The sequence below is a fragment of the Suricata suricatta genome, chromosome 12, assembly GCF_006229205.1.
Source record: "Suricata suricatta isolate VVHF042 chromosome 12, meerkat_22Aug2017_6uvM2_HiC, whole genome shotgun sequence".
Classification (NCBI taxonomy): domain Eukaryota; kingdom Metazoa; phylum Chordata; class Mammalia; order Carnivora; family Herpestidae; genus Suricata; species Suricata suricatta.
This window is the reverse complement of record NC_043711.1, coordinates 52,491,206-52,502,868: the sequence shown is the minus strand read 5'-3', so window position 1 is coordinate 52,502,868 and position 11,663 is coordinate 52,491,206. Positions and strand designations below refer to the sequence as shown.

General features: G+C 57.7%; 1 protein-coding gene across 3 annotated transcripts in view; it reads right to left on the bottom strand.

Annotated features, from left to right (window-relative positions):
- Positions 1–3,224: 3,224 nt before the first annotated feature.
- FBLN2 (fibulin 2) overlaps positions 3,225–11,663 on the bottom strand; it is an 82,912-nt gene continuing 74,473 nt past the window's right edge. For all 3 annotated transcript variants that reach the window (XM_029916734.1, XM_029916736.1, XM_029916735.1), the window contains 4 exons: positions 10,030–10,146; positions 9,405–9,533; positions 6,524–6,647; positions 3,225–4,131 (listed from right to left, as the gene is read on the bottom strand). In XM_029916734.1, coding sequence (XP_029772594.1) covers positions 3,774–4,131; positions 6,524–6,647; positions 9,405–9,533; positions 10,030–10,146 — 728 coding nt within the window. In that variant the 3' untranslated portion in view covers positions 3,225–3,773. The remainder of the gene's footprint in view (positions 4,132–6,523; positions 6,648–9,404; positions 9,534–10,029; positions 10,147–11,663) is intronic.

The following is an 11,663-nucleotide window of genomic DNA, read 5'->3' as shown; positions in this document are numbered from 1 at the left end:
TGCTTCCCTCCATTTTCAGGGCTTTGGGTTTCTCACCCCAGGGCCCTTAGGTTCCCAAGACTGATCTCAGCCAAGCAGCCAACATCCCTGGGGCTCTGTGACTCCCACAACCAACCAGGTCTCCCGCTTGCCACCCAGGTATGCCTGTCCTCCCTCTGCAGACACAAGCCGCCTTTGCAGGGCTCCACCTCACCCTCAGTGGTTGCCTGTTAACAGCCCCACATGTCTCCTTGTCCCTGTCTCTGCAGGCCACTAAATACAATTTGGCAGTCACCGGCCAGTCCCGCTCTTTACGAGCACGGCTCCCTCACATTTTTCAAATGCACGCACCTTCGCACCTGCCGCAGCAGCCCTTCCTCTGGGGTCACACACTCCGGGTGAAATCATCAGCGGCGGTGCTGCCACCTTGTGCGGGACCTCGCACGCCCCTGAACTCCAACAGCTCTGGGGAGCCTCCCTGTTTCGTGACCCTCCGTGGTGTCATCATGCATCAAGCCTGGGAGGAGGCCATGCCATCCGGGACACAACAGTGACTGTGAGCAGAACCCCGTCCTCGGACGCTCCTGGATTCTGCTTCCTGTGTCTCTTCCATTGGCTCACTTTGACTAGTATCTGCTATAATAAAACTAGGAAAAGAAGCAAGATGCTTTCCTGAGTTCTGTGTGTCATTGTAGAGAATTACCGAACCCGAGGGCGGTCACGGGCCCTCGGAGTTTGCAGCCAGCTGACCTAAAGTGGGCCCGCAATGTCGACCAGCACAGTGGCTGAGCCTACCGTCCCTCCCACAGGCGGCAGAAGTGGGAGAGAAAGCAAGTTGCAGCTGAGGGTGAAGAAACGGATGGGTTGTGCGAAGAGGGAAACCTAGCATTCTGTGTACCCAGTATTGCGTCAATATCTCAGGAGAAGCTTGGCGGAAGGGATGTGTGTGGTCTCTTACCTCGATTATACCCGATGGGTAAAGCCAGGCCGTCTCCTGCCTTTGGGACCTGACAAGGTCGAATAGAAGCTGCAAACCCAAGTGGGCCAGGCTGGGAGACAATGCGCTGGGTGAGGTGTTAGTGAAGGCATGCAACCCACTGTTATCGTCCAGGTTACACCCACCTGCCAGGCAGGCTGTGGCGCTGGCACTGTGTATGGGTGTCCGCGCTGGCACCAATGGCCCCGCGGGTTGCAAAGCCGAGTTCCGGCCTCCTCAGGATGTAACACAGCTGGCCTAAGCATGAACTGGATTTGCCTAACGGATAGCGCATTTTTGCAAACAGCTCTGCACAAGTGTATCTTGAAGTACAAACAGCACCAGACCAGGTGAGAGAAGTCAGGCTACGCGTAGATGCCCAAATAGGACTGCTCCACTGTAAGAACGCCAAGTCCAGGGGCTGGAATCCAGCTCATCCAAGGCCAGAGCCCACCTTCGCCCTCAGTGCCTGGGAGGTGAGCTCCAGCCCCGCCCTGGAATACCCTGACAGGACTGGCTTGGCCTGGGACATGGGGCACTGGATGGTCTTATCACGTGACTTATAATGGGGTCTTTGGGACAGGCCATATAGCTCTGACCTCCAGGAAGGACTGGACACCAAAGGTCAGCCCTGCTGACAGTATGATGGAGCTCCACTCAAAGTGCCAGATGCCAACTTCTGGTTAGCCACATTCCGTGTAAACTGTCACCCATCACACTGGGAGAGGGACAGCTTCCACCCAATGCCTCATGCCCCTCGCTTGATGCTACCCCATATCCCTTTGTCATAACAAAGCCATCATTCTGGACTTGATGCCTCCTGAGTTGTTGAGGGGAATTAATGAACCTGAGGGGGGTCCGGGTACCCCCAAGTCTGTGTCTGGCATCCGGCGTGAGAGAAGTCTTATAGAGACAGTTCCCTTAAACTACTCCTTGCAGTCATAGAATATTCTAGAATCACTGAACCTTAAAACCTCTAAGGTCAGAAGAAAATCTTGTTTCCCAAGAGCCTCCGGGTGAGCCCAGCAGCACACGGGACGCTGCCAGCAGGCCGCTAGCGAAGAAGCGTGAGCACCCCCATCCACCGAGGATGCAAGGGCAGCAGCTCAGAGGGGCGACGTCACTCACACAAGGGTGCACAGGGAGTAGCCCTCAAGCAGGAGGAGAAGCCGTGACTGTGCAGGACAGGGCCAGCAGCCACCAGCCTGATGCTGCCCCATTCCTGGCTCGTGCCCCTAACCTGCCTGCTGAATGGGGGCCTGGTGCCTACTGTGCCCCGCCTGCAAAGGGACCATGCCTGACACGGCCACTGGCCCTGGTTTCCCTGGAGGGCGGAGCCGTGAGGGGCAGGGAGGGGAGCAGAGGCCACGAGACGGTGAGGCCTCTGCGGCAGGTGCGCAGCAGCCACCTCCAAACAACAAACTCAGCTCATGCCTGCTGTTAAAGGTTTTAAATAATTGCCACATCTTATTGGAAGATTTTACCTCAAAATGTGGTCTGGGAGCCTGTCTGGAAGAATAAGAACATCCAGCCGTGTGGTGTGGGTTCCTGAATGGCAGCATGGTTGGAGCTGTATGGCACACTTGTGCACACACACATGCACACAGACACGTGCACAGCTGTTCTGTGACACAGCCTTCCCTCCCCCACCAGGTGTAGAGCACTGTGATACTGTCCATTGTATTCTGCCATGTAAATGCCACCTGCCACCCAGTGTATTTTGTTCAAGGCCCCTGGAGTCACACGCTGCCTGCATCTGAAATCCACTGGCTTAGAGAAAGAGCCAAGGGGAGCAGCAAAAGTCGGCATGGGCGGGGAGGGACTCAGACCTGGGCCCAGATGCCTGCATGGCGCCCCTTCCTTTCCCAGCCCTCCTCCTTTGCCCCAGCTTCGAAGCCCCAGAAACCTACAAGGGAGAAAAAAGATGAATCCTCTCTTCTTTGGGGTTCCTGACCAAGCCCTCTGTCTGACCAGATGTTTGCAGGTCCGTGGCCCGGACCGGTACTCGAGTCTCCGGACAATAGCCAGAGTGACAAACCAGCAGAGATCCACACTTGGGGAAGGAGAAGGAGGAAAAGGAAGAGTAGAAAAAGAAGGAAGGACCCCAAAGCTAGCGTGCATTTACACTGTGATCCCTTCACCCCCAGAGGAGCGCCTGGGTGAGCAAGATCTTGAGGGAGGTTCCGATAAACAGATGTGTGGCTCAGGCTGGGAGCCCTGAGACACACAGATGCCATCGGCAAATGCAAACACTTCACAAAATAACAAATCCTTTTCTTTTTTTACTTTTTAACTTTATAACCCGTTGTTACTATTTGAATATATTTTTTGCCATGTGCACATACTACAATTCAACAAAAACACTTAACATGATTTTTTTTTCAAAGAGCAAATCACAATGGAATATGAAATGGAATATCAGCTTTGGGGACAGGTCGCCCAGTTAAGTCCAGACACCTCATCGCGGCTGCTGTGCTTCGTCTTCAGTCACTCTTCAGCTTCTGGCCCTCTGACTCCAGCCACAGAGCACTGACAGTGACTGTGAATGGCCCTCAAAGCTTCTGCACACCTCCTGGGGCCTTGACCCCTCCCACAGGCTAAAGCACAGGATCGGCCCAGAATCCAGAACAATCGAGTCAGCAACGTTAAGTTAAGTTACAGAGTTATAGTAAAAACCGCCACCACAACCCAGCCCCACACACGCGGTGCTCAGTAACCACAAAAAAAGTGTGCACCGGCAGGGCTGCGGGGCTGGTGCAGGGATGTGGCAAGAAGACCCCGCGTTCCACGGCCCCCACAGCGCGCTCAGGCGGGCGCCTCACGGGGCAAAGGTGGTAAAGAAGATGTGCATCTTGGCCAGGAAGGTGGTGACGGAGCCCTGACGCCAAAGCTTCATCTCCACGTCCAGGGCGAAGTCCCGGGGCTCACGCACGGAGCGCTGCAGGTACACGACGCCCGTGTAGGCGTTGAGCGGGCGTGTGCCGAAGTAGCCCTCCTCGTTGCCCTTGGTGATGGTCAGGGAGATGGTGTCGCCCGCGAAGACGGGCACCGGGCTGATGCGGAAGATGTGCGCCGGCACCAGCAGGCCCGTCTGGAAGCTGAGCTGGTAGTAGGTGATGCGTGCCGGCGCGTTCTGGCACTCCATGAAGTCGTGGCACGTGGTGCGCTCACACTTCCTGTGGGGTGCACCGGGGCTGGGTCAGCAGGCCTGGGGCTCACGGGCATCAACGCTCTCCCACCCCTGACATCCACCTGTCCTGGACAAGCGTGAGGGCTGACCAGCCCTGGCCATACCAAGTCACCTTACCTCTCCGGGCCTCAGTTTCCTCATCTGTAAGATGGGCTACAGCCTGTGGTCTCTCCAGCTGGCTGGGGTGAGTTAATAAACCCGCAGGGCTTTGCAGATGGCCTGGCACGGTATGTTGGCTGCCCCCCTTGCCTTCTTCCTCCCTTCCTTCATTCTTACCCACCTTCCTCCATCTTGTACGTGCGCACTTCCCATTTGCGCAGATTCCCTGGACACAGCATTTTGATTGTCAATCATTTTCCAAATTCCTTTTCTTCTGTAACTGACTCTCCGCTGGAGCCATTTCTTCTCCTGACTCGAAACGGCCTGCCCTTCTCCAGGGGAAGCTGAGGACCAGGGCCAACAGCCCACATGGGGCTCCAAGTCACCCACTCCTGAGGAAGCCTGGAGACTTGGCCCTGCTACACGACAGTGACAATGGGGAGAGTGCCCCCACCAATCCCCACGGAGGCCTCCATTTCTGAGCACAGTTCTTGGCTCTGGGAGCCACTAAATCACCACCTACGAGCTCCCTGCTTCCCGCACGGACACTGCTCAGGCGCCAGGGCCCTGCAAGCGGCTCTAAAGGGTCCTCTGAGTAGAGTTTCCCGACTGGTGAACCGCAGCACACAGCGACACCGGCGCCATGACACCACCATACACCAGCCACAGCGGCACTGAGGCCACAACACACAGCTCCTCGCTCCTCGCGCCTGCCGCCAGGTGGCGCTGCTCTCACCCCTATGTTCCAGACCCGCTGAACAGAGGCTACCCGTCTGGCTGCGCCAGCCCCAGCCCCCTTGAACGTCCCAACACACATGCACAGGACGCTGCGGGGTCAGTAAGGGTGGAAAACGCCAAAGTGCCAGCCGGGGAGCGGGGAATCACGGACACATCTATGCTAGGAAATCCTGCTTGTGGCATGTGGCGGGAGGGCACTTCTGTTCTTGAAACACTTTTCATTAATGTTTACTCATTTCTGAGAGAGGGCGAGAAAAGGCACGTGCAGGGGAGGGGCGAGGGGAGGGAGAGGATCTGAAGTGGGCTCTGAGCGGTCAGCACAGAGCCAAACGCGGGCCTTGAACCTACGGATTCTGAGACCATGACCTGAGCTGAAGTCAGACACTCAACCGACGGAGCCACCCAGGTGCCTCTGTTGTTGAAATCCTTTTAAAAGCATGTGTCACGTTTGTAATTCTAAAAATATACATCTGAAAAATACCTTACAAAGTAAAATAAAATTGGAAACAATTAAATCATATGAGAAACAAAGCACTTTATGAAAATGTATGTTTAGTAAAGAAAGGACAGGCATCCGACTTAAGCTCAGGTCAAGATCTTGCAGTTCACAAGTTCAAGCCCTGCGTCGGGGTCTGTGCTGACAGCTCAGAGCCTGGAGTCTGCTTCAGATTCTACGTGTGTCTCTCTCTCTCTTGCCCCTCCCCTGCTTGTATTCTGTCTCTCCATCAAAAATAAATAAAACACTAAAAAAAAAGGACAGGAAGTATGGCAAAATGCCAAGCGGTTATCAACAAGGGGCACCCGTGGTCCTGCCTCCTGTTGGTAACATCTCATGTGGTCCCTCCTCAAGGTACACCACCTCTTGCAGTGGTGGACTGTGTGGCCAATGGCAGAAGGGACGGTATGTCACTTCTCACATTAGATGAGGTTAGGTACAAAGGACTGTCATCTCCTCTCCTGATGACAGGGGAGTGCCTGGGGAGGCCACATCACAATCAGCCTCATGGAGAGGCCCACTCGGGGAGGAGCCTGCTGCCCAGAGCCACATGAGTGAGCAGCGGGGTCCTGCAGCCCCAGTCAAGCTTTCTGATGACACAGCTCCAGGGGACTTTGAACTGGAAGCCCCCAGAGCAGCCTGCAGCTTCCTGACTCTCCAAACCACGTGAGACAATAACTGCTTGTCTGTAAAGGGCTCAGTGCTGGGATAATGCGTCACACAAAAGCGACTCACCAGTGTGTGTGCATGCGCGTGTGCCCGTGCCTGTGTGTGCATGCATGTGCGTGTGCGGGTGTGTGCACATGTGTGCATGTATGTTGGTGCGTGCATGCACGTGCATGTATAGGAGTGGGGACTTTCTCCGAGTTTTCTGCTCTTCACTCCCTATGCCCCGAGCTTCCTGCAGGGTGCTTGTACTTGTACCTCGTGGGGTCGGTCAGACCACAGAGGCAGGAGGGGCGCGGAGGCAAGCGCCACCATCCCACCCTCGGCCTCTCCCGGGATGGGCGCGGGGGCGTGGCCCGAGGCCGGCGGGGGCACTCACATTTCGGAGACGCGCACGTAGTTCGGGGGGCACTCGAAGCGTAGGCAGCGGAAGCTGCCTCGGATGTTATAGCAGGTCTCGGCCTCGGAGCAGTTGTGGGTGCCCAGCGCGCACTCGTCCAGGTCTGTGGGGCGGGGAGACGAGGGTGAGGGGAGGCGGCCCCGGCTGGGCACAGGAGTCCACGCCACCCTGCCCACGCTGGACACCTGCGTCTCCATTGTAAGAACATGTCTCCCAGACCACCCTCCGCCACACGCACTCGCCCAGCGGCTGAGGACCCTGCTCTGAAATTAGTCTCTGTGTCCCCTTAGGACTTCCCTGCTCTCAGAATAAAGATGTCATCCCTTCATGGACACCACAGGGACCCTGTGGCCCTTCTCTGTCTGAGCGTCTCTCCTTCCCCTTGGGCTGCAGCCCTGTGGGACCCGTCTGGGCTGCTCAACGCCCTGACCCCTATCCCGCCTCAGGGACTTTGCACAAGTGGCTCCCACTACTGGCAGTTTCCCCACATTTTCCCATGGCTGGCTCCTCATCTCTTGGATCTCAGCTCAAGGTCGCCCCCTGCAGGACACTCTCCCTACCCACCCTGTAGTGTTCCCCCTACCCCGATTTCATTCTCCTTCTACTTCCTGCCCTGCTCTGAAACACACACATCCTGTGTCCAGCCCCCCTCTTCCGTGTGGGCCCCCGAAAGCCAGGGTGTGTGTCTTTCTTGGTCCTGCAGTGTCCCCAGCACCCAGCAGAGTGCCTGGCTTGGAGCAGGTGCTCCGCACACACTGCCGGATGGCAGTGTGGGACCCACCCCTGGTAAACACAGGCTCTAGGAGGCACAGCTAGAAAGCCCCCCATAAAGAGCACAGGCACACTCACACTCCCTGAACACACAAACAGTCACGCAGCTGAGCACGCCCATGTGCTCAGGCATACCCACACAGATACACAGAATCACGAACACAAACACACAAGGAGGGCCCTTTTAGGATGCTGAAATACACACATGGACACACACATACACAGAAACGGATGGATAAATATCTGACAGCTCAGAGATGCACCCATGGGTGTGTGTATGCACTTGTGTGTGCACGTGTATGCATGTGTGTGCACAGGCAACCTGTAGGTCAAGTAGGATAAAATAAATGGGAAACCCATTCCAGAGACCCTTTCCGTGAGAACCAGCTGCTCAGCTCAGAGAGCACGGCCCCAGGTGTCCCAGGGGCTGTCCCAGGGGTGCGGGGGGCAGAGCCCATCAGGAGCTTTCCTGGGAGGCTCTGGGGTCTTTCTCCAGTCCTCCACACTGGCCCAGTTTAGGGATTTCTCCTCACACAATCCTCATGCCAGGCCTGTGGGGTGAGGGGCATAGGGCTCCCCAGACACCGGCAGGAGCTGAGGCTCAGAGAGGGGTGAGGGGCACAGCCTTGCTCAAGGCCACACAGCAGTCAGCAGGCAGCTGGGCCGGAAGCGGGGTGCCGCTGTGATGCTGCGCAGACTCCTTACAGCAGCAGCCGCCATGACGGGGCAGCGGTAATGGCGGCAGCCACGCAGCATTCTGAGTCTGCTCCCTGATGTCCGTCCGAGGTGTGAGGCCTTCTACGCTCACTCACTTGTCCTCACGGTCCCACCAGGCAAGAGCCATGTCACCTCCCACGTGCTCAGGGCTGTGCAGCTGCAGTGGGACAGAGCCAGGGCTCGAGCCGCCGACCCGGCCCAGACTCCAGGCTGCTGGCCACCCCCCTCTGTGGTGCCAGATCAGCTGACGTTTATCCACCTCTCCAAGCCGCCCTCCCTTTCCTCCTGTGCAAACTGGGTCGTGATCCCGTTTTCCTAGGGTGGCACTAAGGCGAGTGAGAGAAAATAGGGCGGGAGCCAGTGGGACCAGGAGGGGCGGCTGTTGTCCTGATGGCTCATTAACTGTATCCACATGAAAGGAGGGCCTCCTGCATGTTCGGCGCCAGCTATGCTCGGCGGCCCACAACCCTGACCCCTGAGCTTGGGCAGGGGTGTGGCAGGAAGCAGGAGGGAGCTGCTTCTTGCCATCTGCCCACCCGGTGCTGATGGAGATGCCTAGGAGGAGGAAGAAGTGCCAACAGTCTGCGCCATGCAGCCCAGCCCTCCCCACACTCACAGGAAGCTGTCACAGGAAGTCCCAGGGTCCTCGCCCCTCAGTGCCACCAGGCCCTTCATGTCTGTGGGGCCCTTGACCCTGGAGCCTCTCTTGGAGAGAGGCCAAAGGGGGAGCAGGACAAGGCCATATACCCAGGGGGTGTCACTGCAGCCTCACCCGAGACAGCAAAGCACCAGCCACAACTTGGATTGGCAGGAATGGGGAACGAACTCAGTGGTAAGGCTATGAGTACTGCTAAAAGCTAGCCTTTCTTGAGTGGGTGGCTGATAATGGGCTTTACACATGCTGAAAACAGACACGAAACCAAGGCATAATTCAAGCTTATTTTCAGCATGACCTTAACTAACATCATATTATGCGAGGTGCACACTATCTGTGTAGCTCCGGCTGGGACAGTGCTTGTCTGCATGCAAGGTTAGCAGACACAGCTGCCTGGGGATGGACAGAGGCAGCTCTTCAGATCCCTTGCCTGCCTTTTAGGACGATCACTCAGGATCCCTGTCCCTCTCCCAGGAGAGGGCCCAGAGCTGAGCCCAAGCCTGGAAGACCAGCCCGAGCTAGGTGGAACAGAAGACAGACTGGCTCCTTCCTCCTCCTAGGCATAGACCTCAGGTAATGCGGCCACCAGTGGCATCGGTCACTCACTGTTTATACACTAGGCATCAGGAATCCAATCGCATGCCAAGCTGCATGAGGCTTTCTGTGCCCACTCAGAGCCTTCCTGAGGCACTGCTGGGGCAGGGGCTGCTCGCTTACCCTTGCAGGACCTCCCGTTGGCCGTCATGGCGTAGCCACGCTCCGGGCATGCACACTGGTAGCTCCCTGGCACGTTGATGCAGCGGAAGGTACAGAGGATGCCGGCGCCCTGAGCACACTCGTCAATGTCTGTCAGAGAAGAGGTTCGGCCCCCATAAGCCCCCTGTAACCATAGGGCCCAGCCACAGCCCTGGAGCCTAGGGGCCATTTTACCAATGAAGACAGCAGGGCTCAGAGAGGGGGAAAGAGTTGCCAAAACCCACACAGCAAAACAGGACTCCCATTCCAGTGCTTATTCCTGGGGGCTGCCCCATAATTGCCACTATCAGTGCAGGGCCGAGAAGTTATCAGACACAGGCCTGGACAAGGTACTTAACCTCATCCGTCACCTCACTGAGGCCAGGACCATCACCGCCGCATCAGAGAGGAGGCGCCTGACAGGGGTGGGAAGCCCTTGCCCAGGTCACACAGCCAAGCAGACCGTGGGGCTCGGGATCCCACTCTGATTTGACGTTAAGGCCTTTGTGTGTCCTGTGTGTCCCCAGCCCGGCAGGGAGTCTCTGGGAGCACACGGGGGGTGGGGAGTACCTCTCGGGGAGGGCACCCCTGGGCTGAGGGGAGGTACCTGTGCAGGTGTGCCCGTCCTCGGCCAGCTGGTAGCCCTGGCGGCAGTAGCACTGGTAGGAGCCGTAGATGTTGGTACACTCCTGGCTGCAGCGCTGGGTCTCACACTCGTTCACATCTGCAGGGGGACCAGCCTGCGGTCAAGGCAGAGTCCTCCCAGCCCAGCAGTGAGGGCCGAGGGCCCAGCTCACCTGGAGCCTTCACCTAGGAAGCCATTAGCTCCAGCCTCTCTCAGGGCCAGAGGGGAAGGAGAGAGGGCAGGGAGCCCACCTGGGGCTTGCAGCTGAGGCAGGGCCAGGGCTGGGAGTGGCTGGTGGAGGCTCGGCCTGCTGCCTGGAGGAGGAGGCAGCTACAGATCTCCCCAGTCGGGAGCTAGATGCTGCCCTATTGAGAGTCCACAGCGCCTGGTAGAGGTGGCTCTGGGAAGCATCACCTACGTGCTCTCCCCTCCAGGGCTGGGGCCTCACCTGCCTGCCCTGATCCCCAGGCCTGGCACTGCTTGGGGCTGGGGGAAGGGTAAGGGCTGCACGTGCGGGCATATGGGCCAAACATCATGGGAGGAAATGAGTGAAAGGTCACTCCAAGGCTCAGACTGAACATCTGCTGGACTCTGAGCTCCCTGAGGGCAGGATTTGGTTTTCAACTCACTGGACCAGCAACTGCTGAGCTCTTACAACATGCCAGGGCCTGTGCTGAACTTGGGGACTTAGCCGTGAACAAGACAGACAAAACCTCCACTCTGGAGTGGACGTTCGCATGCTTGTTGGTAAAGAAGGGGGAGGGGCTCACTAAATGGATAAAATAACTAGTGTCGGAAGGTCCAAGTGCTGTGGGGAAAGAGCAGGGACAGGGAGTGTATCTAGGCGGGCTGGAGCTTTGCAGTAACGTGGGCACCTGGGGGAAGTGTTCCAGGTAGAAGGCACAGCACGAGCAAAGGCCCTGGGGTGAGAGTGTGCCGGGTGCCCAAGAGACGGCAAGGAGGCCAGTGTGGTCAGAGCAGAGTGAGCCAGGGGCGAGAGGCAAGAGAAGGCAGGGACGCAGAGCCTGGTGGGCCACTATCTGGTCAGTGTCTGGATCCTCAGAACCTCACAACGCACATGGCGCTCACACAAAGTGATGGAATGCGTGATGCACAAATGGCTGACCCCTCTCCTAGACTCCGAGCTTCAGGGCCAGGGCCACACTCGTTTCGTCCCTGGCTCCCTCACATCCGGCCACAGACGGAGGGAGAAGCTGCCTGAAGTAGGGGTGGTGGGGCGAAGGAGGAAGGGCCAAGAAGTGAGGGAATGAGCCACGCCAGCAGTATGCCTGGGATGCGAGGCCTGCCCCACAGCTCCCTGCACCAGCCCAGCTGGAGGAGGGCTGACGGGTGATTACAATGTAAGTGAATGAAGGAGAGGGGACAAGGTCTGTTCCGGGAGGCCATCCAAATGCCCTCGGACACAGCCGGGCCTGGTCACTCTCCCCTGCCCCAGGGCTGGTCCTGTCCCCGGGAGCGCTCCCCTGCCCAGGAGGGAGGTAAGGAAAGAGCCCCCAGGATGGGGAGGGCTGGGGAAGCCGGTGCCAGCTAACCAGGGCTGGAGATGCACATCCCTTCCCTGGCTTCCCTCCTCACCTCTCCACCTGGCTGCCTGA